This window comes from Leucoraja erinacea, chromosome 10 (genome assembly GCF_028641065.1).
Source record: "Leucoraja erinacea ecotype New England chromosome 10, Leri_hhj_1, whole genome shotgun sequence".
In the NCBI taxonomy this organism is placed as follows: Eukaryota; Metazoa; Chordata; class Chondrichthyes; order Rajiformes; family Rajidae; genus Leucoraja; species Leucoraja erinaceus.
Window position 1 is genome coordinate 31,924,249 of NC_073386.1, and position 16,832 is coordinate 31,941,080.

Here is a 16,832-nt window from a genome sequence, read left to right on the forward strand (position 1 = left end):
GTGAGGCTACTTACTCCAAGATCTGTGAGTTCTGCTGAGGCACCAGTGTGTTTTAGCACAGCATGCAATGCAGGTTGTGAGCCATAAGGCTCATTTCTGTGCTGTACAACTTCATAACTCTATTTCTGTTCTGTCTTTTCAAAACTATTTAATATCTTACCATGAAGGATTCACTTGCTTTATTTAAACCATTGGTTTGGTCATTTGGCCATTGATTGTATACTGTTACTTATTGTATAAGCGTACATCCCCTATTTCAATCGCATTGCATGGATAATAACAAAAATACAGTTGACTCTTGAACAGTTAACTATAATTTCTTATGTACCTATTAATTGCTGATGTATGCAGAAATAAATCAAAGCATTTAAACTGAGATGCATCCATATCTATATAAATACATGAAATGTCTTTGGGGAAACAAAATACTCCTTGGGCAAAATAATTATTAATATAACAAACAATCAATAGTATTGCATTATTCTGAGGAATGGGTGACGTGTCGGGTCAAGACCCTTTTTCAGAGTCTGAAGAAGGGTCTCAACCCGAAATGTCATCCATTCCTTCTCTCCAGAGATGCTGCCTGTCCTGCTGAGTTACTGCAGCTTTTTGAGTCTATCTTCTGTATTGCCTTATTCTGATAAGATCACAAATGTAGAAGTATACTGAGGGGAAATAGGAAATCTGGGTAAATATTGTTTGGACTCTGCTAGAGAGGCACTGAGTAACCATAGCCCCTGCTGAAAGCTGCTGAAAACTAGCATCTCCCCATGGAAAGTGTATTTTTACTAGCTGCTGGGAAGATGTGCAGGAAAAAAAGTGTGTATTTTTCTACTTAATGTACAGGAGCAGGGGGTTTTGGTGAGCTATTGAAGTGGAATTGAATTTAAATGTTTATTGAGAAATAAATTGTAAGAGGAGGTATTGGTTCCACAACTGAGGCAATAAATGCATATGTAGAGTGAAAGTGAATGTTTTGTGCAGGTAAGTGTTTGGATTGGGCATTAGATGTTGTATAATTTTGCATTATGATTGGTGATGAGGGAAGTGAGGTGGGGGTGCTCACTTCTTGCTGCCTCCTCCATCATTCAGAGAAGTGTCAATCAATCAATCAATCAATCAACCTTTATTGTCATCTTGCAAGCAACAGTTGTACAGTGCAAAATGAAAAGATGTTTCCCAGGGAATACCGGAGCATCGCACATGAAATTTAAAACATTTCACACATAATAACACTAAAAACAATCCAGTCCCTGATGGAACAGTATAAATAGTTTAAAGCAGGTAAAACAACAACGTTAAAATATAGTAAAACCAATCATAAAAATGTCTGGGGCAGCTGATTTGAGTGGCCAGTGCCAGTTATTAAAGTGTCCGTGCCAAGCTGCAGAATCAGGTGACTGAGTACAGAGTGACTGTTTAGCAGCCTCACAGCCTGTGGTAGGAAGCTGTTTAGCAGTCTTGTAGTCCGGGCTTCGATATCTCTTGCCTGATGGCAGGAGATCCAGATGTATGTGGAGGGGGTGCAGTTTGTCCTTAGCAATTCTCTGAGCTTTTACTGAGGGTAGGGAGACGCCAATGATCCTCTCTGCTCCCCTCACTACCCTCTGCAGAGCCTTCCTGTCCGAGCAGTTGCAGGTGGAGTACCACGTATTAATGCAGTACGTGAGTACAGACTCCACCGTACCCCTGTAGAAAGTCCTGAGGATGTTGGTGGGGAGTGAGGCCTGTTTGAGTTTCCTCAGGAAGTGCAGTCGTTGATGGGCCCGTTTGACGGTCCCAGTGGTGTTCCTGGACCAGGTGAGACCGTCTATAATTTGCACACCGAGGAACTTTATGCTCTCCACTCTCTCCACTGTGGTGCCACTGATGTTGAGGGGTGTATGCTTTGGCTGCGCCCTCCTGAAGTCGACAACCATCTCCTTTGTTTTGTCGACATTTAATTCTAGATTATTTTTGTCGCACCAGTCCACTAGTTGTTTATTTCCTCCCTGTACATTGACTCGTCATCTCCGCTGATGAGTCCCACCACTGTTGTGTCATCCGCAAATTTTATGATCTTATTGTCCCTGAATCTGGCAGCACAGTCATGTGTGAGCAGTGTGAACAACAGCGGGCTGAGCACACAGCCTTGCGGGGAGCCGGTGCTCAGCGTGATCGAGCCTGAAGTGTTCTTGCCAACACGGACTGACTGCGATCTCTCTGTCAGAAAGTCCAAGATCCAGTGACACAGGGTGGTGTTGAGGCCCAGCAGGGTTAGTTTCTCCACAAGTCTCTGTGGGATGATTCCGTGCAATAAAATTAGAAACTTGGATCTGTTCTCATATTTACCAATTAAACCCGAGGGATTTACCAATAAGGCGGAAGGATCTCTTTCTTTGATCCGTATTTTTGCAACTTATTTCCTCTACAACCTCCAAGTAGCATCAAATGAGGCTGTTGGGCATCCTTTTCCCACTTTATTGGAAAATGATATCCTTCTAGCACTGACTGTCACCACCAACGGAATAGAAAACCATCTCAAAATCTGTGCCACTTCACCACTTTCCAACTATCTGCAAAATGTACCAAATTGTACATGAATTGAAGAAAAACAAGGAGTGTACCCTCCATTTAAAAAAATTAAAAGAATTAATAGTAAGATTAAACGAGTACTTACCAGTACGAGGTTTGATCTGTATTTTATGAGGAGTTACGATGAGGGATTACGTGAAGAACCCACCCAGCGCGCTGGCGCGGCATACTTCCAAGCAGCGGTGTGGAATCACAGATAGACACAAGTTGAAGTAAAGATAGTAAAGACCAACGAGACATCAGTCCGAATTTGATCTATATAATGAGGGTGGGAGCGGAGGGCACGTAATCCCTCATCGTTGGATGTACCTGGTCTGCTTTGTTTTACCAACCCGGCATGGTGAAAGTAATGGTATCTGGGGTGGTCACCATGTGGTTCAGATTTAGCTGATGCAGCGACTGAACCCTCTGAGCTGAGACAAGCGCCATGAGCATAAGGGTCTTATAAGTGGACTGTTCCAGGCTCAGGGATCCCACCGGAGGCCAACCTCGAAGGTGTGTCAGAACTACACTCGCATCCCACATATGGGTGTATCTAGGTGTAGGGGGTTTGGTGTTAAAGATCCCCTTAAGGAGTTTGATGACCAGAGGGTGGGATCCCACACTATGCTGTCCTATGGGCATGAGGTATGCGGACAGGGCGTTCCGAGCTGTATTGATGGCACTGTAGCTCATCTTGAGGTCATGGTGCAGGTGGGCCAGGAACTCCAGCACATCCGAGATCGAAGCCGTCTTGTAGGATGTCCCTGCTTCCAGACAGTACTGTTCCCATTTCCTGATGTAGGTCAGGTACTGTTTTTTGGTGGAAACTCGCAGGGATGCCGACATGGTGGTGATTGTTCTCTCTGATAACCCCAATCCCCGGTAAGGTCTGTTCAAAATCTGGAAACCAGGAGGTTCAATTTTTGGTGGCATGGATGACTAATGCCAGTTACCGGGTGAGTCAATAATTGGGGGTGGTTATGAAGGACCATAGGTGTCTCTACCACCATGTCGTGGAACATTGGGAACCATGGTTGGGTAGGCCAGTCGGGCACGACCAGAATGCCAGAGGCTGAGTCTGCCTGAATTTTCTGGAGTACCCGACTGATGAGGCAGAAGGGAGGGAAAGCATAGAAAAAGAAATTTCCCCAATCCAGCGTGAAGGCATCTACCGCTGCTGCCTCTGGGTCTGGTTCCCAAGCCACATACATGGGTAGTTGGTGATTTAATCTAGACGCAAACAAATCTATATCTGGCGTACCATATTGCTTGACAATTCTAGCAAATAATTTTGGGTCCAACATCCATTCGATGTTGTCATTGAATTTTCGTGACCTGGTGTCCGCCACTAAATTTAGCTTGCCTGGTAAATAGGCAGCTGATAGCCAAATATGTCTCTCGACACACCATTGCCAGATTATAGCAGTTAATTTGTCGCATGATACTGATTTTATGCCACCCATGTGCTGGATATAAGATACCGCCGTAGTGTTGTTGATCATAATCCTAACATGCACGTGCCGCATATCCGATGCATATGCTTTTAGCCCATAAAAGGCGGCGAGCATTTCCAAGAAGTTAATGCCCAGTGATTGCAGTAGCGATGCCTCTGAGTTAGTCCATCTGCCACCCGTGCTGTCTATGGAGTTAGTAGCTCCCCAGCCTAAAGCACTGGCATCCGTTGTAATGGTTATGTTAGGATTGGTTACGGCGATAGGACTGTGACTGTGCCAAATATTATCAACCCACCACTGAAGTTCTGATTTGGCTTCAGTGGGTAATTCCATTTTGCGGTCATAATGCCCCCTATTAAGACGTAATGCATGAGTCCTTGCTCTTTGTAAATTTTGATAATGCAAGGGCCCATGTTGGGCAGCCGGGAATGCTGCTACTATAGAGCCAATAACTCTGGCTACGTGCCGTATCCTAGGTTGCGGTGTAGCAATTAAATGGTTACAAGCTTCGATGAGTGAAACTTTTTTGTCTCTGGGCAGAGTGACAGTCATATGAATAGTGTCAATAGTGAAGCCTAGGTAATCCATGTTAGTAGTAGGCTCCAATATTGATTTATCTGGGTGAAGGATGAATCCCAAAGTTTCAAGGAGTTGTTTAGTGGCTAAAACTCCTGCGACAGCTTGTTCCCTTGTTCTCCCTAATATGAGAACATCGTCCAGATAGGCCACGACTAAATGTTTTAGTTCTCTCAATTTTTTCATGGCCACTTTGAGAATTTTTGTAAATAATCTGGGAGCTGTCGTTAAACCATTGGGCAAGGCTCGGTACTGCCATAGCTGGCCCATCCAGATAAATTTCAGATATTTATAATAATCTTTATGAATGGGTACCAAATAGTAAGCATCTTTGATATCTATGCTTGCCATGTAGTATCCCTTGGAGATCAGTTGTCTGGCAGTGACAAATGTCTCCATTTTGAAATGTTGATACTCAACAGACTGATTAAGTGACGTCAGATCAATAATAATGCGACATCCACCATCTTTTTTGGATTTGAGAAAAATATTTGATACAAATTCTTGCGGCTCGTGTGTGGTCATTTCTATGATGCCTTTAGCCACGAGCCGATCAAGTTCAGCTTGTCCTTCTACCTTCTCAACTGCTGAGGGAAGGAATACCCTTTGGGGCATGTGCTGAACTGGCGGTTCTATGCCTGGTTTGAATTCAATTTTGTATCCACTAATACTGTTGAGTATAAACTTATTGTTAGTAAGGGAGCACCAAACATGCTTGAAGAACCTCAAACGTCCTCCTGTTAATACAACACCCTTTGTCTGTGTATGTTGACAGGAACCAGACCCACCTACCTCCATGTTTATTTGTGGGGCCGTTTTCGGTAGGTTTGGCCCAAGGTTGTCCGTGTTGGTGCTGCGGTGGGGCGGCGCATCTTCCCACGGCTCCGCCCTGGGCCCCGCTCTAAAAAAGAGCTCTGGGGGTAGTGGGAGGCGGTCACCAGGCTTTCACCAGCTCGGTACCTGCTGGTGGCTGCTGAGGCGTGCTGCCAACTGGGTGTCTTCACCCTGCTCGGTCCTGGCCCTGCCCTCATGAGGCCTACTGGTTTGGCCGCAACTCTTCCAACTCCTTCAGTTTTTTGGCCAGATCTGCACCAAATAGCAGCGCCTCTCGTTCGGGCGCTGGAGCTTTGCAGAGGCCTGCATATGTTGGGTTGAGGGCAGGCCTGATGTTGTCCCGCCGTAGGCTATTGAGCTCATACGTGGTGCTGCACATCAGTGCGAGAGCATCCTGCTGGGGTATGGTTAGGTCTTCATTCCCCATGGACCGAGCAAAGGCGGTGATGGCTGCTGAGTGGAGCTTCAGGACTCGCTGCATCTTGACTTCCTGAGCCCTGATCTGCTGCCCCAGCTGGTTCCATATCTGCCCGTTGACCGTTTTGACCCTCAGCGCCTCGCAATTCTCTGGCGCTGTGTACGTGTCAAGGGCCTGCTGGACGGCCTTGTCCTGCAGCGGGTTGTTGGACAGCGTGTTTATGCTGGCCGCCATTCTGGGTGGCAATACCATCCCAGTCGTTGGGGGCGCTGCGTACCGGCCCACTATACCCAGTAGCTCTTCTTCTAGCACGCCCGGCATACTGATGGTATCCTCCGCCTGCCCTTGGGATAGGCCAGCCCAGTCCTGGCCTCCCTTACTGCCCTCGAACATAGAGGGTACAGAAGGGTGTGGTGAGGAGGAGGCCAAAGCCCGTCCTCCTGGGAGATGCCTAGCCTGCATCTCCTCATTAATCATGCGCTCTAGGAGCTGCCTCATGCAGCTGATGCGAGCGTCTCCCCTTTTCGGTGGTGGAGAGCGTTCCCGTTCCTCCGATGAATCGGAGGACACCGGCCGGTCGGTCTTGTGAGTAGCTTTCCTCCCTGTGCGGGGCGTCGATATCTGCAGCACAGGGGGCGGCTCGGTGTCGGGTGAGCGGGAGCGTTGAAAAGGCTCCTCCGCTACGAGAGGCTGCCGCCCAGCTATGGACCCCTCCTCGGGTGGAGTTGGGCAGGCAGTCCTTCTGGCTGGTCGCTTTCGAGAGGCCATAATTCTCCCTTGAGCGACTCTGTAACACAAAAAAAGGCACTTACCTGAGGTCTTGTCTTTATGCTGCAGCTGGAGAGCCTGGCTCCAGCTGCTGCCGCTGTTGCACTGCTGACGTAATGCCGCGCCTGCCCGCTGGGTGGGTTCTTCACGTAGTCACTCACGAGACTCCGAAGTAAAATCTAAATTTACTAACCCATGATAGCTGCAGAAATCATGTAGTAAAGATAGCTGGATGTCCTTTTTGGCTGTGACTGCCCAAGTATAAAGGCCCAGCAGTTAAAATGCACCATACTTCATTGTAGTAGTGTATGTAGGTCTGTTTGTACCATTTTTAAATCGGCTGAATTGTTTCAAACACAACAAAACTTTGATCTGGAGTATGATCATTTTTGTAATAAGTAAATTAATGGCGAATGTTGCTTTTCTACATTAAAGATGTCTGGATATTGATTTTTATTTTCTCTTTTTCCTCTTAAGACTGGATTTCAGTACTGAGGGTAGGTTGAACCATTTGCTATAGATCTAATTAAATGGTCATATGCTATTTACTGATTCATTTATCTAAGATGCTGTGCTTAATTTTACAGACCACACAGTGGATGTTAAAACGCCCAGGTAAAGTAATGCTCATGTAACTAAAACCAGAGGGGGAAAATAATCATAATTTATGTGAGAAACAAAAGTAGACCATTCAGCTAATTTTTCCTGCACTGCCCTTCAGTAAGATCATGGCCAACCTTTTAAAGTTATACAGCAAAGGAACAGACACTTAAGCCTAACTTATCCATGCAGATAATGATTTCCCAATATAAGCTAGTCCCATTTAACTGAGTTCTGCCCATATCTATGTTCTGATAGATAGTCAACGTAGTTAATGTGTTCTGAAACAAATAGAGATGTATTGTCTTGCCTTGAGGCAGTCACTGGCCACGGAGCATCATAAAAGAGGGTTTTGGGGGGGGAAGGGTAGTAGTGGTTGTTGTGAGCAAACCAGATCTTATAATCTATATCTGTACAATTGGCATAGATAGGCAGAAGAATGAGATCCAGCAGCTAAAGTTTGGGGAGCTAGATAAAAGTAAGATTTCAAAGGTGGCAGTCTCTGGGTTATATAGGAAGATGGAGTGGGTGAATTTGTGGCTGGAGAAATGGTGGTCAGAGGAGAGCTTTAGTTTCAGAGGATCTGAGATAATTTTTGAGGGAGATGGGACAATAAAAGCAGGTTGCACTTAAGTAGGAACAGGATCGAATGCTGTTTGCGAGGGTTTAAACTGGCTTAGCAGATGGGTGGAAACAAAAGGGTATATTTGTAAGGGACAACATCTTAACCGGAAATAGGGAAGAGGAATTGAGGTGGAATTTGGGAGTATGGAACAAAATGAAACAACGGTGTATGGCGCTAAAGGTAATAATTACCCAATTCTATCGGAAAAGGGGAGAATACGCAAGAATATGAGTGCATTAGCAAAATAAAAGTTGTGTTCTTTATCTGAAATCATGCAGCCTTTGTAGAAGGATGAGATAACAGCACAATGGAAAATGTAATGGACATAATCGAGTGGCCTTGGGGGTATGGTTGCAAGCTGGCTATGGCTGGGAATAGAATATGTGAGGATATTTGGCATTTTTGAAGGACAGAGAGAAAAAGGAGACTGTTAATAAAGAACAAGATCACTGCACAATATTGCCCTAATGTAGAGATGTAGACTCAATGATGGGAGTTGTATATGATTAAGAGACTAAATCAGGAAATAACAATAGCCTGAAATAAGGTACAGCAATAAACATGGGTGAGTCCAATCACTATATAGATTAGACAAATCAAACTGATAAGAGCAGTCATGAGTAAGAGTTCAGAGTACATTTCTTGGAACAATATATTTAAGGAACCAACCAGCAGTCGGGTATTACAGATGCAAGAGTAATTGATTATCTCTTAGTAAAGGATCCCCCTTCAATAGAGCGATAGAATTTCAAATTCAGTTTGAGAGTGGAAAACTTGTATCTGAAGCCACTGTATTAAACTTATTTTTGTAATTTCCTTTAGTTACAAGGACAGAGTTAACAATATATTTTAAGGATAAGCCAGTAGATCAGCAATGGCAGACATGCAAGATTAAGTTTGTAAATCTCAGCAAAGATGTATTCCAGTGAGAAAGAAAAGCACAACATGAAGGATGCATCAACCACAGTCTACGACTAATTAAGGAAGTTAAAGATAGTATCAAATTGAAAGAAAAGGTGGAGAGTAGTGATAGGTCAGATAATGGGAGATATTAGTTTTCCTAATGTCTAGAATTTGGATAATGCTGAACTCTATTATTAATATTGTAATACCCAGTCATACAAAGATCAAAAATTAATCAAGCAAATTCAGTGTGGTTTTTATGAAGGGGAAATGAGCATTCAACAAATTATCTGGAGTTCTCTGGGGATTTAACAGTCAGTTAAAGGGGAACCCATAAATGTAGCACTAGTAGTATGCTGCAGGATTCAATTATTTTGAATCTGCATTAATTATTTGGATGAAGGAAACACATATACTGTGACGAAATTTGTGGAAAAGGCCTGCAAAAGGATATAGATAGGATAAGTGACTGGACAAGAAGTTGGCAGATGAAGTATTGGCTGAGAAACTGCCTACGTCACGATGCACCATGCGCGCATAATGCGCATCATGCACGCATCACATGCGCGTTACGACTCGTGTGTCATGACGCGTAAATGATGTAGAGCAAATCACGCCCAAGTGGGACAGGCCCTTAACTCTTCAGTTTGAGGTATTCACTTACTACAACCCCATTTCTCTCCTGTCCCCTCCTTAATATTCTTTCTTCATAAAACATCATCAATTATTTTGCAAAATTTGCTACATGACCTTGCTATGGTGTTAAAGTATCCTAAAGACATATGTAGGCTACATTTGTTTTGGAAAAGCAGTTAATTTGCTGGTGAGAAATCAAAAATAAAAGCAGAAAATGCTGGTGTCAGGCAGCATCTGTACAGAAAGAAATTGAATTAATTTGTAACTTATTATTCTGTTAGGGCGAAGGTGAAAGGAATATTCAAAGTCAAGAAAAAAGATCCAAGTGAAGAAAAGGAAACTAAAGTAAATAAAAAGAAAATGTTGAATGAGCAAGAATTTAGAGAGAATTTTAATGTAAGTTTATTTTTCCGAATTAATTACTTTCAGCAGAATTTTCTGATAAATTGTGATGAGCAGCAGGAGTTCCACTTTAGTTTTGATGATTATAAGTCCAGAGTCTTGAAACTGTCATGAAGCACAACTATTTACTGTGTAGAAATTGTGATGAGATGCGGATAAAATTTTAAATGGGTTCTTTCCATGAGGTGTTTTGTCAAGGACGGGGTTTTTCAGGTGGGGTATAATCAGATTAAGCAGTGAGGGAAGTTTTAGAGAAGGATACAACTATTCAACAAGAGTTTGAATGGGCATTAATTGAACAAGAATGTGCTATGTGTGGATGACAGTTTCATTGTTAATTCGAGTGAAGATAAAGGTGATACAGTATGAAGGTGGAAATGGGTAGTTTTGGTGTTGCCAGATAGATGTAATTTGATATATAATAGATATGCCCAGGCACCACTTTGCTCCAATGCATCTGACAAGGCCAAAAAGAAAAAAATGGCCATGTAATGGGAGACGCACATTGGGTGGAACATACTCAATTTTATGATTTAACATTTTAATTCAATGAAACAATTATTGCATTACACTGCACAATCCCACCTCTGGGCCTCTATGTGAAATCTCAAACCTTAAACTGATCAGTTTAAACAAAGCTTAAAAGATGTAGAATAGACATCTGCATACAGTACCAAAAGCAAAACATCTAGACTCATTTAAAACCAGCTGGAAGGAATGAATGAATAGTTATTGAGGTCCCTTTCATTGCAATTAAACCTTTCTCATTTATGTCTATCCATCTGCGTCTCTATTTGAACCTGTGGATATTTCTCCTCAGTACACCAAGAAGATCCTTGTGGAGAATGTTGCAGTTGTTGAAAGAAATGTTGTGCAAGAACAAAAAGGATCCCTGTATTTACGGATAAAACCTCGAGAGAAGCTGGATGTAATAGATATTGGAGAAGACAATCTAATAATTTGTCGGAATAAGGAGGGTAAATGTAAGTGACTTCAGTTTAACAATGTTCACACTATTTAAACCGCATAGAAAAATTATCTCACGATACAATGAATTGTTTGGTTAACAATGGAAGTGTAGAGACTACATTTCTTAAAAGGCATCCCTATCGGTAAAAAGAGAAACAGCTAAGGGTCTGAAACATTAACTTTCTCTTGCCACAGACGCTCACACATTCACAAGTTATGGGGGTAGAATTAGGCCATTCGCTCCATCGAGTCTACTCTGCCATTCAATCATGGCTGATCTCTCCCTCCTATTCCCATTTTTCTGCCTTTTCCCAATAACCCTTGACGCCCATTCTAATCAAGAATGTGTCTATCTCGGCCTTAAAAATATCCACTGACGGCCTCCACAGCCCTCTGTGACAACGAGTTCCACAAATTAACTACCCCCTGACTAAAGTTTCTACTCGCCACTGAGTAGGTGGAGGCCCAGTGCAGTCAAGCATCATATCCTAACGTACTGGAATTTCTGGAATCATTCTTGTAAACCTCCTTTGGATCCTCTCCAGAGCCAGCATATCCTTCCCAGACATGGGGCCCAGATTTGCTCACTGTACTTAAAATGTGGCCTGACCAGCGCCTTGTAGGGCCTCAGCAATACACCCCTGTAATGTACAGATGTAAAGACGCTGCCTCATCTGCTGGATGTTTCCAGCACCTGCAGTGTTTCAATTTTCAGTCTCCATCTGATGCCTCAAAGAGGAAGCACAATAGTTCGTATGGCACAAATTGTGGCAAAAGCAATGAATGATTCACCAATAGCTGTGGTGAATTAGCTATCTCAGCATGAGTGGCATTATGATCCCTGAACATGTGGGATTAGTTTCTGCTCCTACTTTCCAAGTAAATAAACCCCTCTGGAAAATGTGTAATGGTGTTGAATAAGGTAACATTTATCCCGAGGGCTGATCATTCCTCATCTGTCCCCCCGACTTAAACTTTCCGTGAACTTTTCTCAAAGTTACAAGGTGATGCTCCAGATGGTTCATCTTTAGACTTTTGACAGATACATCGCAGAAACTGGTCCTTCAGCCTCCCGAATCTGCACCTACCAGCAATCATTCCGTACACTAATACTAACCTATACACGAGTGACAGTACGCCAGCTTGTGATACAACCATTCAGAAGCTTCGTAAGGGCAGAAGCAGTTCCGAGTCTAGTGGTGCATGCTTTCAAGATTCTGTATCTTCTGCCCAACAGAAGGGGGAATGACAGGGGTAGGACAAGTATTTAATTATGTAGCAATGTTACAACATTTTGAGATTTTTAAAATCAAGTCTGCAATTTATCCCTTCAGATAAAGCATAAAAAGAAGTTTAATTTGACACCCAATTCACTTTCATATCTCAAGTATTTAAAAAGTTATGGCCATTTTCATACTCGGAAATTAGCATCTTGTTCCCTATTGATTTTCTATGGACATAACAAAAAAGCTGTGATCGTGGACAGTCAAAAGCCCATAACTTTCTTAACAATTAAGAGAACGGAATGAAATATTCAGTTATCATAGATTGAAGCATTCTGAAACAAATATAAAATAATCTTACTTGGATGACCTGAAATTAAAGCATATAATTAGTTAGTTACCCAATTGTTGCTAATTTCGGACTTCAATTACTAGATCTAAACATCTATCCATTTCTTAATAAATGATTAACATTTTTAAATAGCCTAAGTGTCCAAATAATATTCACAAATAATGCACAATAAAACATAATTTTTAAATCTCATTTACATTAATTTATAGGCCAAATGGAAGGAATTTAGTGTTCAATTGCTGTAAATTAAAGTCCATTTAAATCAGCTTTCTAGTGGGATCCTGTGAACGCGCTGGTTTAGAACGTTCACACTGCGCTAGATTTGTGCCCTCAAATGCCCAGAAAAATACTGCGGGATATAATGGGCCCAAAATTAGCTACTCACAACTTTAAACTTTGTATAAAGGGATCTTAAGAAGCCCTTTTTAACGTAAAAATAAACAGCCTACCTTCCGTTTTCCCCTGTATGAGATCCGACCCATTGTCGGCGGTCGGGGGTTTAGAGGTTAATTTTTAACCTACTATAATAAGTAAAGAAAGCCCTTAAAACTAAAAATAGCTCAAGCTACGGAATCTTCCAGCGATTTTTTGTTAATAATTAACTAGGCTGAAAAACCTCGATTTGAACAGTCTAGTGAAAAATCGTGTTTTAAACCCGCCCCCCCCCCTCTAAACGGCGCCAAAATCACGCATATGGGCTGGGACAGATTTTCAGCGACGCTTCAGGTAGGCTTTGCAACATACCTAGATTATGTGGGCTGCTTTTAGTTTAGTTTAGGGATACAGCATGGAAACAGACCCTTCGGGTCCACCCACATTAATGCTCTCCTGCACACACTGAGGACAATTTTTACATTTACCAAGCCAATTAACATACAAACCTGTATGTCTTTGGAGTATGGGCGGAAACCAAAGATCTCAGAGAAAACCCATTCAGGTCACGGGGAGAACATACAAAATCCGTACAGATAGCGCCCATTATCCGGATCGAACGTGGGTCTCCGGTGCTGTATTTGCTGTAAGGCAGCAACTCTACCGCTGCGCCACTGTGCATTCTGAAGGTAGCGTAGGTGAAGATTCTAGTTTGTTTGTCTAACTGACAAGGGAGAGGTTATTGCAGTGTCTCCATGGTACTAAATTCTATCTCATTTGTGAAATTTTAAGTGTTTTAAGTTTGAAAATAAAATAATCTACATATTAATGTTTCCATTTAAACAAAAGAGACTGCACCACAGGAACAAAAATCTGTCAAATATTCTATTTCCCAACCTAATTAATGAATCATTTTATAACCTTTGCTCTGGTCCCTCAATATTTATGCAGTCAGTTTTGCCAATTCTCAAAAATATATATTTAACATTGTCTGTATTTATTATGCCTACTGAAGATATTTATCTTGCGTTTAGAAGTTTTTTTTTAAGATGATACTGCAAGACAAAAGTAGAAATGTTTATTATGATATTTAAACAAAAATTGAACACCTAACAAATCTGGTTTATTTTTTGTCTTAGATGGTTATGTCCACATAAGACATTTAATATTTGGGTAAGTCTTTATTTTTCTGTTTAAAAAATATTACACTTTCTAACCAAGATATGCATTTTAATAATGTTTTATTTGCAGTACGAGCTAATGAAGATACCTGGCATTGAAAAAAAAGACCCATCATGTTTGAATAATTACATTTTAATTTTCTATAATATGGAATATTTCTTCTAATGGAATTTTGTAATTTAAAGATAGCTTTAATGCATAATCACCTCAACATCCTGGAAGGTTTCCCTTCTTAATAATGCTCTTAATATATTTGTTTTGCACTTGATGTCTATAGAGATCGCACTACCTGGTCACATGTTATTTGATTCCAATTAATGTTTCATATTTGGGTAAGAGAAATGTGTACTCGTATTATTCATTAAACTTAATGGGATGATTATATAGCTTGTTATTTTGATTGCAATAATGAGTGACCCATGCATCTGAGGCAATAGTTTACCAACTCAACCATCCTAGATGTACAATGAAGTGTAAGATTTAAAATGTGGATTTTAAAATAAAACAAAGTGAACTTTGCAAGTGCTTGTTCATTTGGTTGATTTACATCAAGTTAGATTGGTAACAATAAGAGATATACAGCCTTTCTGAAATGGTGTTAAATAGTAAGCAAGGGATGCTTAATTAAAAGCAATGAACTGCAATGTTTGAAAAATCTCTACCACTGCTCTTCCCCCCTCCTTCCAATAAATCCTCTAGTTTTCAACATGCCAGTTTATAATTTATTAATGGTAGAATGTTTGGTGTTTGAGATGGTCAGCCTTGCAGCTTGAACAAAAATGAATCTTCTATGATGCATGGAAAATGATTAAATGTACTAGTCGGCTCTAATGTCTTTATATGCCAAAAATGACTTGGATCACATAATAATTTCTCATTTTATTAAAGTGCAAATAGCAACCATGATATCATGCAGTGCATTACATTTTAGAAACAAAGACAAGTTGCACACAAATCAGAATGGTCAATGTTTTATAATATCACAACAATACATGTCACAAACTATCAAAAATCAGTAGTCATGCAAAGATAGTTGCAAAACTGCAATCAAATGTATTATTTTATTGGTACTATTAACAGTGAGAGTACCCTTGTATTGAATGCAAACACTTCCCAAATCAAACGCTTTCAGCTGTAGCGCACGTGATACTACAAAACTTTCTCTAGACGAAGGTCATGCCTCAATTTTAACCTCGTACCATATTCTAATCCACCACTGCGATAATGCATATTCCAAGACAGAGTAGCTGTTCTTTTGCATTCAAATGACCAGATTCATTGTGAAACAGATTCTGTAGTGTCTCGAATAATAGTATCTCAAGAAGCATTATAGTAAGGTGAGAAACAGCAAATCTGCACCAGGCTTTGAACCATAAAACAGCACTGGCTATCACAAGCCACCTGAATGTTAGATACGCTGCCATTATCATACTGTAAATCTAGGCCTATGTAGTGCTTTTACAAACTCAGGTTGAATTCTTAGTTTCATCAACATGGAGTTGATCTGGAACTACAACATTTAGCAAGTCAAAACAATGCCTGAGAATTGAACTCTGTATGTAACAATGCTGATAAAAACACAAACCTACAAATTTAATACAATTTAAATAAATCATCGGGGGCATGATTTAATTGATGCAATCTAGATTAAATGTCATAAAATAAAGCACACTGAATAGGACACTCAAAGCCAGTCTGTCCTACACAGAGGGGTGAATGTCTTACAGGGCAAGTGAAAGGTTCAAACTCACTGTAGATTTTTCACTTTCACTATCTATATCAGAAGTTAATTCTACATAATGGTCACTGTCAGGAATTTCAGATCTCAAGTATGCTGATCTGTTGTCCTCACTGGCTCAGGTTTTGGATTTTCAGGTTGCCACATTTTGCATAATGAGAGTGCATATTCTGAAGATAGACACAAAAAGCTGGAGTAACTCGGTGGGTCGGGCAGCATCTCTAGAGAAAAGGAATAGGTGACATTTCAGGTTGAGACCCTTCCCCCTTGGCAGGGTCTTGACCCGAAATGTTACCTATTCCTTTTCATCATAGATGTGGCCTGACCCACTGAGTTATTCCAGCTTTTTGTGTCTGTCTTTGGTTTAAACCAGTATCTGCAGTTATCTTCCTACATATTTTGAGTGCATAATCTGTATGATGTAGCGATTAGTTTCTACAAAGCATCACCTTTCTTCAAGAGCAAACAGTGAAATCAGGAAATAAAATGAAACCAGAAGCAGTTTCAAGCAGTTTTTCATTTTGGCACCGAGTTTAACTGTTCCTATTGTACGGCTATGATTTGAAGTACAGAAAAAGATTTTACGCATGGCAGTTATACAAATGCGATCAGTAGATTGATATAGAGAAATATCACAACTTTCACTACATAACAGACCATCAGATACTGGAAACTTACAATAAAAACAAAAACTGCATTATCAGCAGATCAGTTTGCATCTGTTAAGAGTCAAGTCAGTGTTTCCAGTGTAGAACTATTGATCTGTTTTTCTCCAGAGATGCTGCCTGACCTGAGCATTTCTGGCATTTTGTTTTTATATTAAATATAGTTGATTGATTCTTGCATGTAAGAAAATGAACACTTCTATACAAATACATATAAAAGATAAAGCTAGTGTGATGAAACAATGTCCAGGTTTTAAGGCAACAGGAGCAGATATTCGTTAATAAGGACTAAGATCGACCCATTTTTTTTACAATGTGTGATGGGTCCACACTACCACAAGGTATCAAGATGCATTTTATTGTTCAACTTCACAGCAAATTGAATGCATGTTGACTTGTCGTGCAGAAATGAACCGTCAATCCTTGCAGCATATAAATATGTACTATTTTTCCACTTAATGAACACAATATTGTTTGACTTTACAAACAAAATTACTCACTGTCAACAGACTTTCCGGCACTGCAGTGTTGGATATTTCATCAAATAAATTAAAGCGTT

At 41.0% G+C, this 16,832-nt stretch overlaps 1 protein-coding gene across 6 annotated transcripts in view; it reads left to right on the forward strand.

Annotated features, from left to right (window-relative positions):
• Nucleotides 1–14,388, forward strand: part of LOC129700985 (FYN-binding protein 1) — a 48,860-nt gene extending 34,472 nt beyond the window's left edge. For 4 of the 6 annotated variants that reach the window (XM_055641869.1, XM_055641867.1, XM_055641866.1 and 1 more), the window contains 6 exons: nt 7,084–7,103; nt 7,194–7,221; nt 9,652–9,766; nt 10,593–10,755; nt 13,828–13,861; nt 13,940–14,388. In XM_055641869.1, the coding sequence (XP_055497844.1) occupies nt 7,084–7,103; nt 7,194–7,221; nt 9,652–9,766; nt 10,593–10,755; nt 13,828–13,861; nt 13,940–13,949 (370 nt within the window). In that variant the 3' untranslated portion in view covers nt 13,950–14,388. The remainder of the gene's footprint in view (nt 1–7,083; nt 7,104–7,193; nt 7,222–9,651; nt 9,767–10,592; nt 10,756–13,827; nt 13,862–13,939) is intronic. The other 2 variants (XR_008724138.1, XR_008724139.1) reach the window with 1 other exon arrangement.
• Nucleotides 14,389–16,832: the final 2,444 nt, after the last annotated feature.